At 42.5% G+C, this 22,245-nt stretch overlaps 3 protein-coding genes across 3 annotated transcripts; 1 reads left to right on the forward strand and 2 right to left on the reverse strand.

The window, feature by feature from the left end:
* Nucleotides 1-370: 370 nt before the first annotated feature.
* On the forward strand, nucleotides 371-3,078 carry LOC140548887 (rab GTPase-activating protein 1-like; the record flags this gene model as incomplete). Its single annotated transcript, XM_072672069.1, is given in 4 exon segments — nucleotides 371-427; nucleotides 429-494; nucleotides 496-570; nucleotides 1,364-3,078. Coding segments are annotated over 4 exon segments (333 nt in total), but the record flags the coding sequence as incomplete, so codon positions are not given.
* Nucleotides 3,079-3,196: 118 nt separating this feature from the next.
* On the reverse strand, nucleotides 3,197-10,204 carry hnrnpm (heterogeneous nuclear ribonucleoprotein M). Its single transcript, XM_072672067.1, is given in 19 exon segments — nucleotides 3,197-3,603; nucleotides 3,716-3,722; nucleotides 3,724-3,768; nucleotides 3,856-4,247; nucleotides 4,250-4,417; nucleotides 4,527-4,565; nucleotides 4,568-4,630; nucleotides 4,779-4,850; nucleotides 5,149-5,190; nucleotides 5,283-5,384; nucleotides 5,498-5,558; nucleotides 5,648-5,697; nucleotides 5,804-5,957; nucleotides 6,050-6,280; nucleotides 6,457-6,550; nucleotides 6,644-6,651; nucleotides 7,272-7,324; nucleotides 8,871-9,043; nucleotides 9,999-10,204. Coding segments are annotated over 19 exon segments (1,956 nt in total). The 5' UTR covers nucleotides 10,037-10,204; the 3' UTR covers nucleotides 3,197-3,439.
* A 1,320-nt stretch (nucleotides 10,205-11,524) lies between these two features.
* Nucleotides 11,525-21,808, reverse strand: marchf2 (membrane-associated ring finger (C3HC4) 2). Its single transcript, XM_072672068.1, has 5 exons — nucleotides 21,669-21,808; nucleotides 19,501-19,771; nucleotides 17,458-17,653; nucleotides 16,740-16,949; nucleotides 11,525-16,329 (listed from the first exon to the last, which is right to left on the reverse strand). The coding sequence occupies exons 2-5, from the start codon at nucleotides 19,674-19,676 to the stop codon at nucleotides 16,171-16,173; spliced, it is 741 nt and encodes a 246-aa protein (XP_072528169.1). The 5' UTR covers nucleotides 19,677-19,771; nucleotides 21,669-21,808; the 3' UTR covers nucleotides 11,525-16,170.
* Between the last annotated feature and the right edge of the window lie 437 nt (nucleotides 21,809-22,245).

Here is a 22,245-nt window from a genome sequence, read left to right on the forward strand (position 1 = left end):
TTCCTCTCTCTCTCTCTCTCTCCCTCTCTCTCTCTCTCCCTCCCTCTCTCTCTCTCTCCCTCTCTCTCTCTCTCTCTCCCTCTCTCTCCCTCTCTCTCTCTCTCTCTCTCTCTCCCTCTCTCTCTCTCTCCCTCTCCTCTCTCTCTTTCTCCCTCTCTCTCTCCTCTCTCTCTCCCTCTCTCTCTCTCTCTCTCTCTCTCTCTCCCCTCTCTCTCTCTCTCTCTCTCTCTCTCCCTCTCTCTCCCTCTCTCTCTCTCTCTCTCTGTCTCTCTCCTCTCTCTCTCCCTCTCTGTCTCTCTCTCTCTCTCTCTCTCTGTCTCTCTCGCCTCCCTCTCTCTCTCTCTCTCTCTCTCTCTCCCTCTCTCCTCAGAGTAAAGTCATGGCGTGTGAGCGCTGTCGGGAGGTGTTCAGTAAGGACGGGCCGCTGCCACATCCCTGCAGTGGCGCAGGACAACCGTGACTCGGACGTGGACGAGGAGAAGGACTCTCTGAAGGCCTCAGCTCCGAGAGCTGGAGCTGGAACTGGCCCAGACCAAACTGCAGCTGGTGGAAGCCAAGTGCAGGATCCAGGTCAGGCCTTCCAGCAACACACAACCTCACTAACCTACACACTCTCCTCCTCCTCCTTCTGCTTCCAGGCTGCAGGAAAGTGGTTTGGGTCAGTCGGGTGTTTTTATACTGTGGTGTTTCGAGAGGGGAGAGGAAACCTGGACACCCAGTGTCTGTGTGTGAGACATCATACTGTATCTGTGCTTGTGTGAGTACGTATGAGTACAACACCGGACCCTAGTTCCTGGGGCTCGATAACAGCACCAGTTCAGGACTGAGGCTGTCGTTATGGAGGGGACGCATGACCAATTATTATGCTTGGGTTGATGGCACCTACTCCTCACATCACTCCTAGTGTGATGCTGGTCAGCGGCAGTGGCTGACTCCACATGGGTCGGAGGAGATGTGCTAGTGTTTGGGGCAATGCTAGTGATACGGGAGTTCACATGAACAGGGATTGGGTAATTGGCCGTCCAAATTGGACAGAAAATGGATAACTATTATATATAAATACATTAAAATGCTTCAGCTTCACTGTATGTAATGACAAAAATCTATTAATATTTAAACTGTTGTAAAAATGCCAGTTTGAGAAAATGATAAATTATTAATATATATTAATTAGTTCATATAAACTTATTAATGGGTAATTAGTGGTCTAATTAAGAATGTCAAACATGTCCACCTGTATTGTTTTATGTGTGAATGTTCTGGAGTTAGCAGCATATGCTTAAATGGCATTAAAATAATCATTTATCATAATTTTCTCTGGTTCAGGTCCTTCATCTTTCTCACTGTTTCTGTGTTGCATCAGGAGCTGGAGCACCAGAGAGGCGTGCTGATGAACGAAGTCCAAGCTGCCAAAAACTCCTGGTTCAGTAAAACACTGGGATCCCTTAAAACGTCAGCCAGCAGCCAGCCCCCCTCCTCACCCAAAGAGGGCCAGTAGTACCACCTCGGCCAATGAGGGGAGAGGAGATGCGGTCCTCCGCCGGGCCGGTGCCAAACGGAGACGAGGCCTCCAGAACACTACTAAACACCACGAACGCTGCAATGCAGTATTCCCTCTCACGGTGGGACAGCAGTGAAGCACAGAGTGACCGCCTGAACTGGTCTCCTCCCGCTGGAGAACCACTGCTGGAAACCATCACCAACAGGTTCATTTGCTTAGTGTAAGCAGACATTCAGTAGACATTAGTTTATTTGTGGAGGCATCTTTTTAAACATGGCTGGGTCATAATTAACTTTTAATTATAATAAAACATAATTCTAATTATGAGAAGCACCTTTTAAAAACAGTTCAACTTAATCCAGTTAGAATGAATCCAAACAGTAAAACAAACAAATAGATAAATAAAGCTGTAGATCTATAAACTGAGCCAACAGAAGATTAACGTTGAGATTAACTTTAAAACCCAGAGTGGAGCTCAGAGCCTGGATCAGTAAATATGCATGTGTGGCCTTTAGAGGATCTGCAGAAAGTTGTAAAGAAAGATTTGAGGGTTCTTTAGTGAAGCCAGTGAAAACCATGACATTCAGCTGCTTGTCCCTCCTGTTATGTTCAGCTATGAAGAACAGCAAGAATGTTCTGGGTCAGTTTCAGTTTCTCAATTAATAATAATTAAAATAAATAAAAAATCAAATCACCCCTTGTAGATTATAGTTTACTTAGACCTGTATTTACATATTTTAACATGTAACTTTTTTCCACTGGAAAAAGTTTGTTTTATTTAATAGATTTTACCATTTTTTTGTATCATCTTTTACAAACTAATCATAGATATTAATTTTCTCATATTTTCTGTCTTAACTCTGTAACAGGGCAGTCTGTCCCTTAACTTTAAGGGTTTAATGGTTCTTTGCTTTGAAGAGGATCAAACTGCAGAGACTTGAGAGTTTAGTAAGTGTTGTAGGTGTTGAGGACGGTACACAGGAAGCTGGTGTAAACCTCTCCAGCTGCTGGGAGGGTATCGAGGTAAGAACCACAGAGAGCAGCAGAGGCGTCAGTCGAAGGTCTGAGTAAGACTGAGGGAGTATGTGCCGTGTTCCTCAGCTGGCCTTGGTTCTTCAGTCATCAACGCAGTGCAGTGCAGCCTGTAGCCATAGCAAAGAGTGGGCAGTGTCTAGGTCGATGCAACAGTGCCACCAGGTGGTGAGTACCAGTACTGCAGTGTGCTGAAATTAGCCATGTGACCTGTCCTGTAAAGCCGTGACCAAGATAACAAGCAATGCCTAATTCTCCCTTCAACACGTATATTAGGGTTTTTCCTGTTCAGAGAGGGGATACTGCATTCAGATTTAATTACTCAATGTTTTCTATATAGTAATTAATGTAATGTTTGGTCATGTGTAACTAAATGTTAATTTCTTTTTATCTTGTACAGTTTTTATATAATTTTTGAATGTTTGTAAATATTAACAGCTTAAAGCACAGTGTTCAATCCCGTTGACCATGATACACCTAGAAGTCCATAATATAACATTCTGCCTTTTGTTTGTTACTGTGTTCATTAAATTGTGTCCACAGTGCTCAACTCAGCTTCTTGTCAATTACTCAACACTAGTCTTCCAGAAGCAAACAACCTACTTTTACTTTCTTACTCATTTTGTTCCAAAACATTAAAGACATACAAACTGAGCCACACACTTCCAACATTTCAAATTTATTGACAAGCCTTTAAAAAGGCATTTTTGAAAAGAGCATAACAATAAAAAGTGGGGAAGGTGAGAAAATACAAATAAAATTTGGTCTCTAAAATGTTTTACGCAAGCAGAAACTAAAAGCGCAACATCTCTGCACTCATACAAATGTAAAGAACCCAAAAAACAAAACCACGTGGAAAGCCCGGATGTGGGTGGAGATCAGAGCTGGAACAGGACGGCTGCAGGATTATGCATTTCTGTCGATCCTAACGTCGATCTCTCTGCCGTTCAGCCGATAGCCGTTCATTGTGCGGCACGCCCGTTCTGCTGTTTCAGGGTGATCAAAGCGAACCACGCCGCAGCCCTTCGACTTTCCGTTCTCCATCTTAATGTCGGCATACTGCACCATACCTGGAGCACAAAGAAAAAAGGCAAATTTAAGAAAAAAAAAAAAAAAAACAGGCTAAGAATAGAAAATAAATAAATAATTAAACCCAAAACATCCACTGGGATTAGAGTCTACCACATGAAATTGAAGGCGTCCTTCAGCATCTTCCAGGTGAAATCAAACGGCAGCTGCAGGACAGAAGCGGTAAATAAACGGATTAGGATTTTTAAAGAAAGCGTCTCTGTGAAAACTTGAGGCGACCAGTAAGGACTTACATTTCTGACAAAGATCTGACAGCCCTTCCTGGCGTTAGCTCCGGCCCCTCCTTGTCCCACTGACCCAAAGCTGCCGAAGTTCCCACGGTCCATATCCGAACCCCTGTCAAACTGTCCGCCAACTCCGCCGGAGCCCATGCGGTCCAGACTGGAGCCCATGCGGTCCATTCCTGGACCAGGGAAGCGATCGAGCCCGCCGGAGCCCATGCGGTCAAAGTTGGAGCCCATGCGGTCCAGACTGGTGTTCATTCTGTCCATGCCCATAGGTGAGGCAAAGTCCATGCCGCCGCTCATGCGGTCCAGGCTGGAGGGACCTAGGCGGTCAAAGCTAGAAGGACCCAGGCGGTCCATGCTGGAGCTCATGCGGTCCAGGCCAGATCCCAGCCTGTCATGCTGGGCCCCAGCCGGTCCAGACCAGAGCCCATGCGGTCAAAGCCGGAACCTAGCCTGTCAAGGTCAGACACCCGGTCCATCCCCATGCGGTCCAGCCCACCCATTCTGTCCATGCTGGAACCGAGCCGGTCCATGCCAGAACTCATGCGATCCATAGCCATGGTGCTACCTGTACGTGAACAGAAGGGGAGCTCAGTCAATTTTGAAGAACGTTTGACAGATTAAGAGAACCGTACACAATCCAACAGTACCAAGCAGAGCCAATCCGGACTACTGACCCATTGTCCTGTCGAAGGAGTCTCCAAAATTGTTACGGACATGCTCATATCGTTGCGACCACCGAATTCTCTGTCGAAGGCAGCTCCAATTCCACGATCCATATCTGCAATAGATTTCATTTTATGAGAGCTACACAGGGCTGGCAGACACAATTAGTACATGTAAAGGTTCTCAACTGTACAAATATCCAAATTCCAGCTTTCTCAGCAATGCTAACATGCAAGAGTTTCTACTACTGATAGGCCACTCACCGTTCATCCTCCCCATTCCAGAAGGCCCAAAACGATCCATGTTGTTCATTCCACCTCCAAAGTTGTCCATTCCTGAAGAACAGAATGAAAGTAGTCTCTTTAGTTTAATCAAATATTACACAAAACAAGCAGTAATCAACAAAAAGCCCTGCTGTCGGAAGACACTCAGCCAACACCAGCATTTCAGCACACCACACACACACGTAATCCATATCAGAGCCAAACGCCATCAACGTGAAGCTCTGATCAAAAACCAGAAGTCACATTTAAAACATCTCCTGCCAACATGCATGCAGAGCAAGGCCTTCTGACACCAAATACATGACCACATGGAATGGAACTATGGTTGATGTAATGTCCAACAACATACCTCCCATTCTACCCATGCCACCAAACCCCATTCCATCCATTCCTACAGGGGGGAAAAATGAATGAGTGACGGGATGCCCATGAGGGAGTGTGGACAACGCTAAAGCTAATCGAAACTGTAAAGCAAAGAATCACCTCCAGGCCCCATGTTGCCCATTCCTCCACCTCTGTTCAGCTGCGTAGCATCGATGGGCTGTCCACCAGGACCAAGACCCAGACCAATTCCACTCAGACCACCTGAACAGGATAGAGGAAACAAAAGAGCAGGCTTTACCACAAGCACCAACATCTAAAGAGCCGTGTTTATGACTGACCCTACAGCCAGATAGGATTAAGGAGAAGTCACTCACGAGGTAGTGCTGGTGGTCTCTCAGGGGGTGCAAAGTCCCCCTTTGGCAAAGACTTCTCATCCTGAAACGAAACCATAAACACATTGATTACCATTGAATTTCTATAATGAACTTCTGAAGAAAATTAACTCAAAGGAAGTGATCACTTACCAGCTTCACATGCATCGTCCGATTGAACAGGAGCTGTCCGTTGAGCATGGCTGAAATGCAGGTCAAGGAAAACACAAGACATACATGACATTCATTACAGACTCGACCTTCTCAAACCACACAGCGGCTCAGCACTCATTTGCACTGCAAGGATACAGACTGCTTGAACGGCTTCAATGGGCATCTCAAAGGTGACCGTCCCCATGCCTCTACTCTTGCCATCCTTGTCTTCCAGGATATCAGCACGAACCACAACGCCAGCCATGCCAAACACCTCCTTCAGCTTCTTCCAGCCCACTTTATAGTCAAGCTACAAAAATAAAGGAGGAGAGGTCAGTGGGAGGGAAAGCGTATTTTACAGATCTGCCCAGTTACACAGACAGCACCATCACTCAGACTTACATTAGCCACAAACACTGTGCTGCCTATCTTGCCAGCCTGAAGGCCATGGATGATTTCAGTGGGAATGTTTGGGTTGTTCATGAGACTTGGAGGGATGTTCACCATAGGGGGACCACCAGGCCCTGGTCCCATACCCATGCCCATTCCACCGCCCATGCCTCCGGGAGGTCCTCCACCACCGCCACCCTGGGCTCTGTGGGCTTCACGCTGAGCAATCAATCCATCCGGGTCCTGAAAGTACAACACAGCTGCAATGACTGATGTGCCAACAAATGATGGAAACAGCTACTGAACTTTGTTCTTTTATTAAATATTAAATAACCAACCAACAAGCTGGTTTGAAAGAGGATGCTGAGATTAGATTAACGCAGCTGTAACAGCAACTGAGCCTTTTATGCCACACTGACCTCCTTCACTTTGAGGGGACGCCCGTTCATGTTGTGTTTGTTGACCTTCTCCACTGCCTTTTTCATTAGCTCTTCTGTTCTGAATTCAACCACCCTGTCAGGCCAAAGGAGAGCGAGTCAGTTATTCATATAGACAATGTAAAAGGGGAAAAGGTTAAGGTAAGAAGGAGCAATGAAAGTTACTTACGCGCAACCCTTTTGTTGATCATGCGACGCGTCGATCAAGACACGACGGGCACAAAACAGATGGACAATTAGACAACAATCATGGAACGTCACTGTACTACAGCACTGATTTCATGACAGTTAACACACAAGTCTTCTTCACACACGTCTTTGAGGTGTTCGTTTACGCTGCTATAGATGCATAACTCCATTAAGCTGACTTTCAGGACTATACCAAAGCTCTCGACTTGATCAGCACAAGCACAGGATCTTAACATTAACGTTTTGCAATCAAGACAAGGATGTTCCTCCACTTTCACCCCCACTTCAATTCCAAAAATCAAGTCAATGGACTCGCTGAAGACGTGGTAACCATGATTAGGTACTGAACACCATTCGCTTCTGTCAGCCCCCGTGAGACTCGAGAGGCGGCGCAGAACGCTGCCCTTCGGGACTGAATGCACATGAGCCAGAATTACCACGGAGCCGTGAACCGTCCCCGTGGCTCCGCTCTGAACCACGGTCGGCATCCACATTCAGCCGCGACGACATTCTCAACTCTCTCAACCCAAACTCTAAACATCCCATTTTGAAAGGAGAAGTAATAAGAAAACTCAAGCGGACAAATGGAGGTTCGCTCTTGCACTTACCCTTGATTTGCCTTCCGCGTCCATTAAGTGTTCCACGTACGTTACCTCACCCACTACAAATCAGATTCCAGACGACACACACCAAGGGAGAGAAGCCGAGAAAACAATGGGGGTTTAGAGCAGACACACAACCGGGCTGTGACAGTGAGCTCGGCCTGCTAGTCCAGAGCCTCTCTCCAGCACCACAGTTCTGGTACAGGTCTACAAAAAGCAAGCTGCCTTTTTAAACTGACTTCTTAAGCTGTCCTTACCAGAGATACAAACACCCTTAATGACCGGAAGAGTTACAACCTCACGAGCCATCCTTCTTGGTTCTTGCACAATCCTTTCAATTAACTCAGGATCTTGCGTTGCCCAAAATTGAGCGTTCTGAGAGGCAGCCAAAGCTTAAATATTAATATTACCTGCGCAACCGGTCAACACACCTGACCCAGGAGTGTTCGATGTTACGGCAAACGGACTGCTCAATGTCGCAGCGACTGCCAACCCAACCACAATATCACCACCTAGACTTGACTTGCTGAGTTAACGCTGTTCAACCTTTGAATTGAGAGGCTCACCTGAACCTCTGTATAAGACATCCCAGTGATTGCCTTCAAAATTGCAAACCTACAGACTGTTAACATACGAAAAAAATAAAGTGGTAGACACTTAGAGATCCAATTTTTTCTTTTTAACACAGTGAACTGAGTAACCACACTTATTAAATCCCGTTGATCCAATGCCTCAGCAAAACGACCTCACAATCATTGGACTGTCCACTTCTCCAATAAGGCAAGGACAAGCCTAAGAAGCTGCTTTGCTCTGTAGACCTGTACCCCAACAAAACTAACACTTCCAGTCAAGGGTACAATATGAAGATCTGCTGCAAACACATTCACTCTGGCACACCTAAAAAAGAGAACGCAGTTTAATTCTGCAAGCAGCAAATTTCTAAAAGAAAAAAAAAATGACACCAAAGATATTCTCTTGGAATTTACTGAGCCTACAGATCTTAACTACGAGTCTATTCTGCAACAGAACTTGCTCTGGGGATACGGAGTTCACCCCAAACACACTCAAACATACATATAGGGTTTAATAGCTTAATCTGAGAGCAAGAGGTTCACCAAAAACTATGTGCCATTCACTGAAAGGGGTAAAAACCTAGCCAGCCAGGACACGGCTGAATTTTGAGTGCACTTTATGGTTCCCCAGTCTTAAAACTCAAAGAACGACTGTAAAAGATACCCCCCAAATTCACTTGGAGGAATCGGTTACAAAACCTCAGCTCAGAGCAAACTCTCCAAGCCTTGGACATCACTTACAGTGCCGTTACTCCCAGTCTTATAAAGGTGCGCAGTACTGCACAGACACTGCACTGAACGCAGGTGCACCTGCAACCACGAACACTAGTTTACCTGCACGGCTACGCGACAGCCTGCCAATTGAAATCGGCATCATCCGACAGGGACGTTTGCCCCCCGGTCTGTAGTGCTCGTCCTTAACAATAGAGCCTAGGCCGCCTCTGGTGCCAATTTCTGATCCAAAGTCTACGAGGACGCCTAACCCCCCGAGCTAGAACGACACAGGACTCTACTCTGAACGGCTGAACCTTACCTTTGTCTTTCATTAGGTCTTTCAGCGCCTGCCACTTCACATCATAGGGAATGTTGCTCACGAACACACGGTATCTCTTGGAAGGGTTTCCATAGGGCTCAAATCTACCCCCTCCGCGTTTTGAGGACCTCTCCTTCCGGGACTCGTGGACCGCCTTGCCATTGACTGCATTCCTAGAAGGTGAGAAAGCAATAGGGTAACTTTAAGGGTCCTCTAGCCACCACTCATCTATAATGCAGTATAACTACAGTCCTGTATTCACACCTTCCCTGAACACAGACCCCCTTCAGCTAATCAGACCCCCGCAGTGGAGCCCCTGCCCCATTAGAAAAGAGCTGTCCTACAGAAATTAGGCCAAAATGCATTTACAGCATTAAAATATATTTAAAAAGGGGGGCAAAATATAAAATATGATCATATTTTAATAAACAGGGTCTCAGAGGGCTGTGAAGAAGTATTTATTACAGAATTATTACAGAAATAAAAGTTTCCATGACTGGAAAGTTAGCTAGCCAGTCTCATACTGCCCAGGAAGCACTGAAACACAGATATGCATCCTTGTGGAGCCAGAAAATTAATTTAAAAAAAGCTAATTAACTTAGTTTAAGGGCGAAACTGCGAGGCACGGAGGGAACTTCGCGGAGGGTCTGAGGGGCCGCGCTGGAGGCCGCCTATGCTAAGCTAGCCGCCGGGCTCGCAGCACGCAGTCCTCACAAACACGGCCAGCGCGCTTCTTACCAGCCGTCCACTTTAATATATTCACAGAAAAACTGTTAAAGTTAAATGCTGGTAAAATCTCGTTTATTTGCAGGTGGTTTTTAGATCAGCGCGCGAGCAGAGGACTGCGGGCCAGCGTGGGTCCTCACACGGCTTTGTTAGCAACCTAGCTAACGGCTAACAGCTAACGGCTAACAGCTAACGGCTAACAGCTAACGGCTAACAGCTAACGCTAACCGAACTTCCCAGCATTGTAGCTAGCGATCCGCTATCTGCTGCTTCTGCTGGCAGGTTAAGCCCACAGAGTGGAGGCTATACACACATATCCCGAACCCCAAAACTAGAAGTATCGATTAGCTGGCTGATACTGAAGGTCTTCGTCAGGCAGCGCGTCGCCTCCGCGGTCCTTACCCTGGGCCCTGTTTCTCTGCTGCAGCTTCAGCCGACATTTCCAGCTCTTCTTCTCCTTTTCTGACAGAAAACTGACTGCAGAAATCTTCCACACACTCAGAAAAGTGTTATTTTCGCTGTTCCGGCGCAGTTCTCCTTTCCTCCTTTCTGCTGCTTCGTCGAGATGGGTGAAATGGCGGCAGAGGAACAGCGAAATGGATATTTGTGGAAAGCAGCGCACCCGTTTACGGGACAGCCCCGCCTACTGCGCCGCTGCGATTGGCTGATAATTCTCAATGACGTATGAATGACTCCAAAGCTGTCCAATGGATGAGGCGCTTGACTGAAAACGGGTGCGGGATAAAATAATAACGCATTCACGAATTCACAGCCTTACGATGATTTAGATATTTTTGTTTTTTACGTAAAAATATAAATATAAAGGCTCTTAAATTTACTTAGAGTGAAAGTGAAGTCTTTTTAATAATAGTTTCTAAATTATGACTAAATGACTAAATTATTAAAACTGGGTTTTACTGAGTGATAGATGAACACATGTAATATTATATTATTATTATAATAATACTGAGTGTAAAAATAGTTTAGGCTAAAAAACAAAAAACTGCAAAATCAACCAAATTACAATTTTAACATCAGCCTTTATGCAGAACAAATAAAAGTAAGAAATAAAATACTGAATTTACCATTATATTAGGTTAACCAACACTAAGTGTTGCTCTCATCTGATTAAGACTTGGACTATGTTCACATTACAAGCCTCACTAATCAATTCAGATTTTTTTGCTCACATCGGATTTGGCTCTCTTGACAGCATACACACACCTCTATGCATATCACCTTCCTCACCAACAGCACTAATCGTATGTGAACAGACAAGGGGCATGAAATCAGATCTCATGCATCAGACGCATATCTGATCTAGGACCATATAAGAAAGTGGTCTAAATCTGATTTGAAAATATCGTATATATAAACGTCCACACAGCCCTGAAAAAGTATCAGATCTGAATCACTTTAAGGCAAAAAATCTGATCTGAGTCTCTTCAGCCTGGTAATGTGAACGTATCCTCAGAGCCACTTAGACCCATTTAAAACAAACATACTTATTTTAGTGTTTTTTTTTTAATAAATATATTTTTAAAATATAAATATAAATAAGAACACACTTTGGTACGTTCCTCTGGGAATTAATTCCATTACTTAGGAGTCAATTTAGTTTGGAACTGACTCTTTTACCATACTTTTTCACCACGTCATTAATCCTTCCTGTGTGTATCAGACATGTAGGTTTTATAGATCAAAGTAAAAACTGTGTACATAATCTTAGTACTGATTGATGGGCAACATCAATGACTCAATGAATCAGTTAAGAATCCATCAACTCTTTCTGATCCCCTTCACCACAAACTGTTAAATTCGGTTTATTCAGGCGGTCCTTGGCAAAGTGTCAATGTCCAGACTAAGGGTGTTCAGGATGATGATGATGATGATGATGATGATGAGGAAGAGGCAGGGCCGTTAACAGGTCCAGAGCATCATTTTTAATTTGCTTTGCACACTTTTCTTGGCTGATTGCAAGCACCAACATATTTTGGTGAGGACGATACAGACACACCGTTCTTTATCCACTGCACTACATAAACATACAGTTTCTCAGAAATGGGTTCGAGTGATAAAACTCCGGTGCTGGATGAGTAAATGAAGACATACATTGCAAATGATACATACGGTATGAATACATTAAAACACAACGACAACAGGACGAAAATGAAATAAAAACAAACTGTGTACAATGTTTACAATTGCTTATTTTTTTATCTTAGATAGGGAAAAAAAACATGATTGGTCTTAAACATGATTTGTTTTTTTAAAAATGCAACAAAAGTGGACCAGATCTCCAAATCCAGAGATGGATAGAACATCAACAAGGGTCTTTAAAACCCACTGAAATGTGTAATATGGAAAAGGCAAGAGCAAACCATTTTCCAGTCACAAATCTGCGTGTGAAAGTGCAATATGGTTTAACATAAAATATAATAATAATTATAATAACAATAATAATAATACAACAAATGCATGCATGTTTCTTAGGTGAAAAGAGAACAGATTGGGTCAGCCATATTAATGTTAAAGCAGTACCCTCTCAGCTGCTTAACTACACTTGCAGGATTGCATAGTGGAGGGAACTATCAAACATGGGCGCATTAAAAAACAAAAAGTCCAACACTGTTTTCCTCTTCTTGTGTGAATGTAGTCCTATAATCCTTCATATTCTACATCTATATAGGAATAATAATCTTACATGTACTGTTAAGGTTATAGGTAAGAATTGCATTGTAATATTATTGAAATTGCACTCTAGCTTTTTTGTTTTTTTAATCACCCCATATCGCAAAAATAAAAACAGAAAGAAATGGCCCGGAAGGAAAAGAAGAAAAAAAAAGAAAAAAAAAAAAAGTCAAATGGACAAAAGTATTGGGACACCCACGCATTACACCTATCAGCTCTACCAGCAGCAGCAGCAGGTCTGGAGCTCTGCTGCAGTTACTGAGTCAGTTGGAGGCTTTTCTGCACTCTGCTCTGAGCTCAGCACTCGGCCCTGACCCCGCTCTGTAACTTTACGTGGTCTGACAGACACTCGGTGGACACTGAGCTGCTCTCTGTGAGCTGTTCCTCCTAAACTCTTCCACTGTTCAATAATAACACCACTCACAGCTGATGGAGGAAGATCTAGGAGGGAGGAGATTTCACCAGCTGACTTGTTGTTGTTGGTGCAGCGGTGTCTCCTATTACATACAGAACCACGCTGGAGCTCAGTGAGCTCTTCAGAACCTCCCGTTCTTTCACTGATGTGTGGAAGAGAGGCAGACTGCAGGACTAGAGGCTTGATTTTATACACCTGTGCTGGCGATGGGACTGAATCAGACACATGGTTTTATTAGTGATTAAAAGATGTGTCCCAATACTTTGGTCCATATAGTGTATGTTTGATGGAGGCACACCAACAAAGAACAGTGATACTCAGAGCAGGTTAAAATGAAAAAATGCACTTAGCTGCTGATCTGAGAGCAGTTTGCTTACAACATAATAACACAGATTTTTTTTGCCAATACTTTTCCTTCCTAAAAAAAAATCGAAATAAAAATGAACATTAAAATTATACATAATAAGCTTGTAGTATATCTATTGCACACTGTTCTTCCGATACACACCATTGTCCAAGGAGAGGATTCAATTAGAGTGTTGAGTGACACTTAAAAGCTGAAAAGTAAACAATGACTTGCAGGTGACTTCGACCCCACTGATGCAGAGGAGGTGACCAGTGCAAACATCACTATGGAAAAAGATGAAGGGTTCTTAAATCAGACTACGGGTCTTCCCATGATTTTTATTTATTTACGTATTTTTTGTTATACTCCATCTACAAAAGCGTAGGCCTGTCACGATAATTACGTTACACACTTATCGTACAATATATGGACATGACCTTGTCCACTTTGAGCATTAATATTTTGGCCAGTGGTGCAGTGACCAATGTAATGGCGCCTCGATTCTCGCAGATGGGACTGCGACAGGTAAAGACATTACATAAGTCTTTTTATTTTATATGCTGCAAACAGGCAGTATGAATGGCTAAAAACTATTTTTAATTAAAACTATTAATTACTAAAAGTTAACTGCTCTTTAAAAGGGTGTAAATTTAATGAAGGCTGCAATTTAATGATATTTCATAATCAATATATCATAGATCAGTGGCATAAAATGGTCTTAAATGGCAATAATATCATTGATCACAAATATTTCTGAGGAAATTGATTATCCAGAAAAATCAGTTATCGTGACAGGCCTTTAGAAGCGAGCACCTTTTTTTTTGTCTTGTTTTGAACTCATTTCTATGTGGCACTGCTGAAGGTCAACACTTACAGCACAGGTCAACTGCTCAGACTGGTCTGGGGTCAGGCCAGACAAGTGCAGTACATAAGTCCAACCAGCGCAGCAGTCGATCAGTCATCCAAACATTCACAAACACACACACACACACACACTCAGACAGAGTTTCAGACTCTTAAATATAGAGGTGCTACTAAGCGTTCTTTGAGTGATGCCTTAGAAGAACAACCTTTGTTACCATAAAAAAAACATTTTTGTAAAAGGTTGAATTATGAGTGTTAAGAACTTTTTACTTTGACTTCTTTAAACCTTTAAAAATTTCTTCACATGCTCATCTCCTTTATGGAACCATAGATGGTTCCACGGCACCGCTCAAAGAACCCTTGGTGGCACCTTAACCTTTTAAGAGCGTATATACACACACCCCACACACACTTGGACTGTGAGCTTCTCGAGTGGCTTCCACAGACTATACAAATTTACAAAGCACGTCCGAAACGTTAGTGTTAATTCCTGGACGTTAGAGTTTCTCCGGACCTTCACAAGTCTACACAGTCCATCTCTGGGTAATCTTATCTTATCTTAAAGGAGAGCAGACCAGGTTAAACCAGACCAGTGTTCGAGTCTTCGATTAGACGCGGTCCCTCAAGAACTGCATATAGGCCTTGCTTGCTTTGGTCAAGAGGTCCATTAAGCCTTTAGGAGGAGGGCCTAGAATCAATCATGGAGATACAATATGCATCCGAACCAATCCAAGGTGAGGTTTCCCTTTAAAAGTTAGCTCTGATGGTCGGTGGTACTGTTTTGCACATCATGCAGAAGTCTAAATAACAAACGACGAGGTGAATGCATGAAAATCCAATTGTTCCCCCAAAAACTGCATATTAAAACAATGTAAAACTGCTACAAAAACCATAAAAGGTATGCCACCCTACATCTCTGCCATTTATACTCACCAGAAACTATTAAACAGCACAAAAGTACAGACCTTAATACAAAAAAATGTGTATACGCATACACACACACACACACACAAACTGATACATCCTTCCCTTTCACACAGCCACAGTCTTATCAGCCACTGGTAGCTGGAACATAGTCGAAATTAGGAGTCATTAAGAGTCATTAAGAGTCAACGTTACTCCGCCACAATAACGAAACTGAAGGGTCGAGCCTCAACGCGAACTCGCCTCTTCTCTTTACAAAGTTAAAACAATGCTTTGCAGACGTTTCCCAATGAATCCCGAATGCATACACATATCTACATTTGATCAGCTCACATCTAGGCTACTTTAAGTCATCGTTTAAATCGTTAAGTGCTACCACTGTAGGACCACTGCATGCCGTTAATTTTTTTCGTGTGTGTTTATGCGTTTTGGAGAGACGCCTGGTTGGAAAATATAGCCTATGCTGATCCACAGATGATGACATCTGAGATAGCAACTTTAACAGTCACTAATTTGATGTGACTTTTAACCAAAAAAGAAAGGAAAATAAGAGAGAATATGCACGCAGCATGCAATACTGTGCACGTCAGAGGCTGTACAGCGCCTCGTACTGAACAGTCTCTTATTGCACACTCCTATTACAGTCTGTCTTCCTCTGTAGGAGTATGTCCAAGACGTCCAGTGCTTGCACCTCGCTCTGTTTCGGCCCAATCCGCTGGGCTGTTGCAGCCCATCGTCCTGTAACACTAAAAAAAAATCTAAAAATAAAATCAGCAAACGGGCGTACGCACAGGAAACAGGAAGTTTTTAGCTTTCCTAATATACATCAGTTGCATCACTCAGAACCACAGAGGCTGAACTGCTCAAAAACTGGCCTTGACCAATTTGTCGTCCAAAAAAAACAGAAGGTTTAGAGACTAAAAGTAAAGAAAAGTGTCCAAAAGAAGGGTTTGGTTCTAAGCTTCAGCAGCTGCTCGCTCTCAACGTTGTACCCACTCTCCTATACCCTCACCTTCTTTCAGATCCTCACATAAAGCATACTGTACGGTCCGGGGCCTTCCTATGGCTGATTAGGCAAATAAATAGAACCATAAAACAACTTATAGAAGCTTCAAACAAAGAAAAACAAAAAAACCCCACACACAATAAAAAAGAGACTGGTGGGAAAAAAACAGAAGTGCTCACATATTTAGATAAAAAGGATTAAATAGAAAAGAATGCATCCAAAAGTGCTGCGGCTCTCGTCGATGACAGGGTGCATCGAGAACCTTTAGCACGCTAATAACAATGCTTTATCGTGTCCCCCACCCTCCCCCCAGAAAAAAACATGAATCTCATACGATGGTCTCGTCTGCTGTCTTTTTCAGCAGCTTAGTGGAGAGCAAGGAATGCTGGGTAGAGTGGGCACCCTTGGCGTCTGGAATGAGCAGGCGCACTTTCTGATTGGTTCGTCTCCACTCTGAGTACAGCTGACAGTGGTAGCGGAATGACACCTGTGGACCAAGAGGATTCGCTCAGTTACACGTGTGACATTAGACTGATAGATGCTTTATTGTTTAATATAGATCAATAGAAATCCTGACAGTGGTTCACATAAACAGCAAGAGAGTGCAGAAAAATATATAAATATGATACAATATGAAATGTTTAGAGCAGAAATGTGTAATATATAAATACACTACAACACAAACACGGTCATAATCAGAATACTTACTCATAAAATAGAAAACACCTGCTCATTCATGGTTTCTTCTGAAATCAATGGTATTAAAAGAGTTTCTCCTGCTTCTGTTGGAGTAACTGTCTCTACTGTCCAGAGAAGAAGACTTTCTACTAGATTGTGGAGGAGGATTTGACTGCATTCAGCGACAAGAGCCCACGCCTGGCATTAGGTTGACCTTACCAGAGTCCAGAGGACGTAGATGGTGAAGAGAGCGATGGTGAGGGCGATGAGGCCCACTGCCTCCAGGCGGCTGTTGAAGTGTAGGTGGTCCTGAGCCCCCCGCAGACACAGCCACCCAGAGATGGCCGCCAGGGGCGTTATGAAAAGAAAGCACACCATGTCGCAGAAGAGGGTGCGCTTCTCATTCCTCGGCCCTGGGTCCCTGAGCCACTATAGAAAACACAGGTGATGCAGTTTAAGGGTTAGGATTAGGGAAAATTCAAGTCAAGTCACTTCTGCATTTATTTATCATTCATTCCTATTGCTATTATTCTGTTACTATTATCATTCGTGATAGCAATACAAAAAAGAAAAATGCAAGAAACCTACATTAATATATCAAACAGTATCATAGCATTATTATTTTATCATCAAATTAATACATTATGTATGTTTCCGTTCATTTATTAATTATTTTAATTAATTTAGCTTGATTATAGCTTTATTATTGTATGTTTATTGCCACTGTGTTAATGTTTTAGTAACAGCATCACACATTGCATGCTATAACACTACAACACCTCTGAATGCACATCAGCTGCAACTCAGATAAAAACAATACACACACACACACAGACACACACACAGACACACACACAGACACACACACAGACACACACAGGTAGAAAGGTCAGGCAGAAGCCATGCAGACAAAGGCGAAGGCATTGACCTTTGTTACCTCTGTGAGGGGCCGGGGCCTGCGCTCGATGGTGAACTCTGTGTGGCATAGCTCACAGTAGCTGGTGTTCGAGGAGGACAGCCACTTCTCCAGGCAGCTCTTGTGCACCGTGCCCAACGTCCCTGTGCAGTCACACGGCGAAAGGAGCCCTTCGCTATTGCCCCCCTCATGGCAGATCCGACAAATCGGACCATCGCTATGATAAAGGGAAGGAGTGGTTTATCTTATGGGGACTTCGCTGATCTAATCATTCAGAGTGGTTTGACAGAACATGGTGTTTTGTAGAGAAGCTGGGTGACTTTACAATGGTGGAGAAAGGAACTAGGCATCTGCAGCCAGTTTATTTACTACCCAAAACAACCAGAGAATTTCACAAGTCTTCACAAGCCTCAAGAGTTGTACACACAATCTTGGTAATGGTTAAATAGTGGAAAATCTGGTAAAGCTAACTCTAAAAATCCAAACAGACCAAATCCCATCTCTTTACTCATTTCCCACTTAGTTTCCCCATTATGTCCAGCTGGACACTGATAAAAGACTGGCCATTGACGTCCCCTGCTACCCGCCTCAGACCAGTAACTTCCCCCCACATTCTCTGCATACGCATCACTCCACACAGGGGTGTAGGAAAATACTGGTATATCAAAGTACTGCGATATTATGTTTTGCAATACTGTACGGATTCTCAAAGAGTATTGATTATTAATCAACAGGTTAAGTCTTAAGATTAGTGGTTTGTTTTGTGTTGTGTTTAAAGTCTGACCACTAGATGGCAGTGTTGTACGCCCTGTCTTCAGATCTCACTGTTATTTACATAATATAAAAAACTCAACTGTTCTTTAGCTCTGATTTTATGCATTTGGTGTGTTTTTATAATTTTATATTTATACATTTGGTTCAAACAAAATGCAATATACTAAATTGTAACCCCTGTAACGTCATACGTTTCGTATCGCCAGGGTTTTGCCAATACACAGCCGTCCTCCACACCTTCAAACTACATCCCTGTGCAAAGACTCATGTGGTGTGAAGGTAAATTTATAACATTTGTTAGTCATTCTTAAGTGGTTTTGACCAGAGGAGGATGGGTTTCCCCTTGTGAGTCACATTTCCTCCCAAGGTTTCTTCCTAAAGCTGTGAAGAAGTTTTTCTTTCTCACTTGTTCTATTAATTTTTTTTTTTGTCTTACATGCAGATCTCTATAAAGCTGCTTTGTGACATCAGGTTGTAAAACGTGCAGTACAGATAAATTTGAGTGGAATATATATGCCCCCCCCCCTCCACAATAATGAAAATATCTCTCAAGCCACAAACTCTAATTCATTTAAATATGTGTAACAGTGCGGTAGCCTTTAGAGGTGTCAGACGTCTGGTTTCTATAAACCTGTGAATTCTGACTCGGTATGCTTCTCTGTAGCATTTCACACCGCACCACTCTGAATGTGACTTTATTTACATATCAATTCTGACTTAACTGTGCTGGAATTCACATTTAATGGCCGTAAGAAGGTTTTGCTTCTTATTTTAATTAGCTAACAGTGCTTAGACACCCGTTAACATTGAGTGCCCAACCCAAAAACCGCAGATCTTCTTTGGTCGCAATTCTAATCTAACAAAAAACCCTGATCTATCCCTTTATCTATATTTAAATAGCACTGTTTCCTAGAAATGTGAATTAATTGATTAAAATAATAATAATAAATAAATGAAAATATACAACTCTTGCTTTGTTTTGGTTCTCTTTTGGTAAGTCTGGTAGATGTTAATTGTATGTACTTGTACTAAACAATTATGTTTTCAATTAATCTATCTCTCTTTCTACCAATCTATCTATCTATCTTAGGGCTATGCCACAGCTGTTAACAGAGCTATAACCGAGTAATAACAGCTAATTAATCCTGATTAACAACCTCCAACTATTAATAACCCCTTGTGTTACCAATAATCATCAACTGTAAATGCCACTCTTTGGTCACTTATTGGTGGATCTGCAAACAAACAGCATCACTGATCAGAGGTCGTGCTGAAGGCCGGCCAGCTCACCTCTGCGTGCCCAGGGCTTTGATGACGGTCGACAGCAGGCGCCCGTCTTTGGCCGTGACCTGGGTGACGTACTGCGCCCTGCGATTGTCCGACTCCTCCACGGTCTTGGACAGGGCAGCGTTGCCAGTGCAGTCGCACAGCGAGCCTGGGAGGTGGCAACACTCCCCTGTGGTCATGTCTGATCCGTCCAGGGGGGCAGGGGACGGAGGGGCACAGGGGGAAAGGGGGAGCAACGTCCGCTCCCACAGCTCAGCTCACCTGGGTCCTACTACTGCAAACATACACAGACACGGGGCACATGGGACAAAAGTATTTAGTACAGGAACAGGACTGCGGCTATATCATCATCATCATCATCATCATCATCAGTCCCATCTTCATTATTTAAGATCATTACTATAGACAATTCCACACAGTCATTCAATAAGACAGATACGTCACTTTAAACGTAGAGTGAGACATGTCTGAGCACTTATAAACTGTGTAAGTGAGCATCATGCAGCTACACAGCTTTCCACAGTCACTTCCACACGTTCTGCCAACGTCGTTTACAGTCTGCAATTATTCACACCTGCATACTGATCATTTCTACCATAAATTACATCTTTATAACTACACCACTGACTCTTGCTTGTGGTCTTTTCACAACACTGCTTATATATATATATACATACATTATTTTGACAAAAGTATTGGGACACCTGCTCATTCTTTGTTTCTTCTAAAATCAAGGGTATTTAAAAAATAAGCTGATCCTGCTTTTGTTGGAGTAACTGTCTCTACTGTCCAGAGAAGAAGACTTTCTACTAGATTTTTGGAGGAGGAGCATTGCTGTGAGGATGTGATTGTATCCAGCGACGAATGCATTAGTGAAGTCAGGAAGTTGAATATATATATATATATATATATATATATATATATATATATATATATATATATATATATATATATATATATATATATATTCTTTCTTTTTAACTCACACATACACTCACATACAGATAAATATGTACATATGTATACATATATATATATATACACACACACACACAGACACGCACTATTTCATCTCTGTATATATATTTGTATTTTGTCTTTTGTATTTTTTTCTGCTTATATTTCTATATTTTCATATTTTTATATTTTATTCTTTAACTTAAATGTAACTTATTCTATTTTTATTTTTTTATTTTATTTTTCTTTTGCACTTTTGCACTTTACTTCATGAAGTTAAGGTTTAGTTTAGTTTAAATGTAGATCTTTATTGTATAGCTTGATGTGGGCAGACTGCCATAAAAGCATTTCACTGCAAGTTATACTGTGTATGACTGTATGTGACAAATAAAATTTGATTTGATTTGATTTGATTTTTTTGATTTGATAAACATATTCTTTATTCTGAGAATATGTCATATGTCAAATATAGTAGATTTCCATACTTAAGACCCTCTGTATATTTTTAGATGAGTATATTTTCTGAGTAATTCCCTGAGCCTCATCATAAGCAGATCAATGCATGAATGTTGTGGCATTTCAGCAAATGACACCTCGACCTGAAGTCTGATGCAGGTATGGAGGAAAAGTGAGGGATTTTCTATTGTTTTTCTATTAAATAAATATAATAAATAGTGTCTCCAATACACTAAACTGGTTTAATAGACATCAGCTAGCTGCCTATATCAGCTGGCACAGCTTAAGTGCCATACAGAACAGCCTCCTCTACTGTCTCTAATGTAAATGTAACTGAGTATATATATATCTAATGTAAATATAATGTAAATATAACTGAGTTAATCAGTAAAACAGAGTTAATCAGTAAAACCTCCCGGCCAGACTAATGAGCTGCAGTTAGCCCTGCTAGCTAACCCAGCAGCCTCCAGCCACCAAAACAAGGAACCCCGCCGCTAGCTCACAGCTAACGCACAGCTAGCCACAGTTAAACCCGTACACTTCAGATTCCTCCACGAATAAGATCACCACAGGGCTAATGTCGCCTTGCTGGGTCATTACAGGACTGACCCGTGGACCGGTCCAACACAGAGGCAGACAGCTCGCCTGCATTAATCTGATCGTTAGACATCTGGCTAGCCGGCTCCTGCTAACCAAGTTAGCACAAAACGCTAACATAAGCTTTCTCACCTCTTCTAACAATAACAGTGTGCTCTCACCTGCTTTAATTTCATTTTGAGGGCTCGTCTAACGGGTTAACTCCGAAAAACCACGGCTGCTGTGGAGTAAAAGGGTAAAACAGTGCTCTTGTTTTGGCCCCAGACTCGCTCTTTTCAGCTGACAGACGACTGTGGCCTCCTGTCGAGGTCCTTAGCGCTGTTTACGCTACGCGCGGGTTTGTTACTGGGCTGCGCTGCTCAGAGTTCCGTAAATGCTGTTCGTGAATAGACGTAGTGCAAGGATCGTAGGGTCTATTGGCTTTAATGAGAATTGGGCACTACAGTCCAGCCAGAGCTTCCTGTTTATTAACAGTTACTGTCTTTGCATCCAAATCAATAATAGATGCAGATGTTTTATTTATATCTGTTATTTGGAATCATGAAGCACATATGAATTAATAAAGCATTCTCATGACAATTGATTGGACTTTTGCTTTTTTATCAAATATTTTTTGTAATGTATGAACATGACCAACATGTATCTGCTTTTAAATACATTTTAATAATATAATCTAACATGTTTGGTATATATGAAATGACAACCATGTTAGGATATAGTATTAGGCTTACCGAGCTT

Source organism: Salminus brasiliensis, unplaced genomic scaffold (assembly GCF_030463535.1).
Source record: "Salminus brasiliensis unplaced genomic scaffold, fSalBra1.hap2 scaffold_158, whole genome shotgun sequence".
Taxonomy (NCBI): domain Eukaryota; kingdom Metazoa; phylum Chordata; class Actinopteri; order Characiformes; family Bryconidae; genus Salminus; species Salminus brasiliensis.

Coding starts and splice junctions, on each gene's coding strand:
- marchf2 (XM_072672068.1), bottom strand. CDS start 19,676: ATGACCACAGGGGAGTGTTGCCACCTCCCAGGCTCGCTGTGCGACTGC. Junction 17,654..19,500: donor AAAGCCCTGGGCACGCAGAG/GTGAGCTGGCCG, acceptor CCTTTATCATAG/CGATGGTCCGATTTGTCGGA. Junction 16,950..17,457: donor GGCCCCGGCCCCTCACAGAG/GTAACAAAGGTC, acceptor TGTTTTCTATAG/TGGCTCAGGGACCCAGGGCC.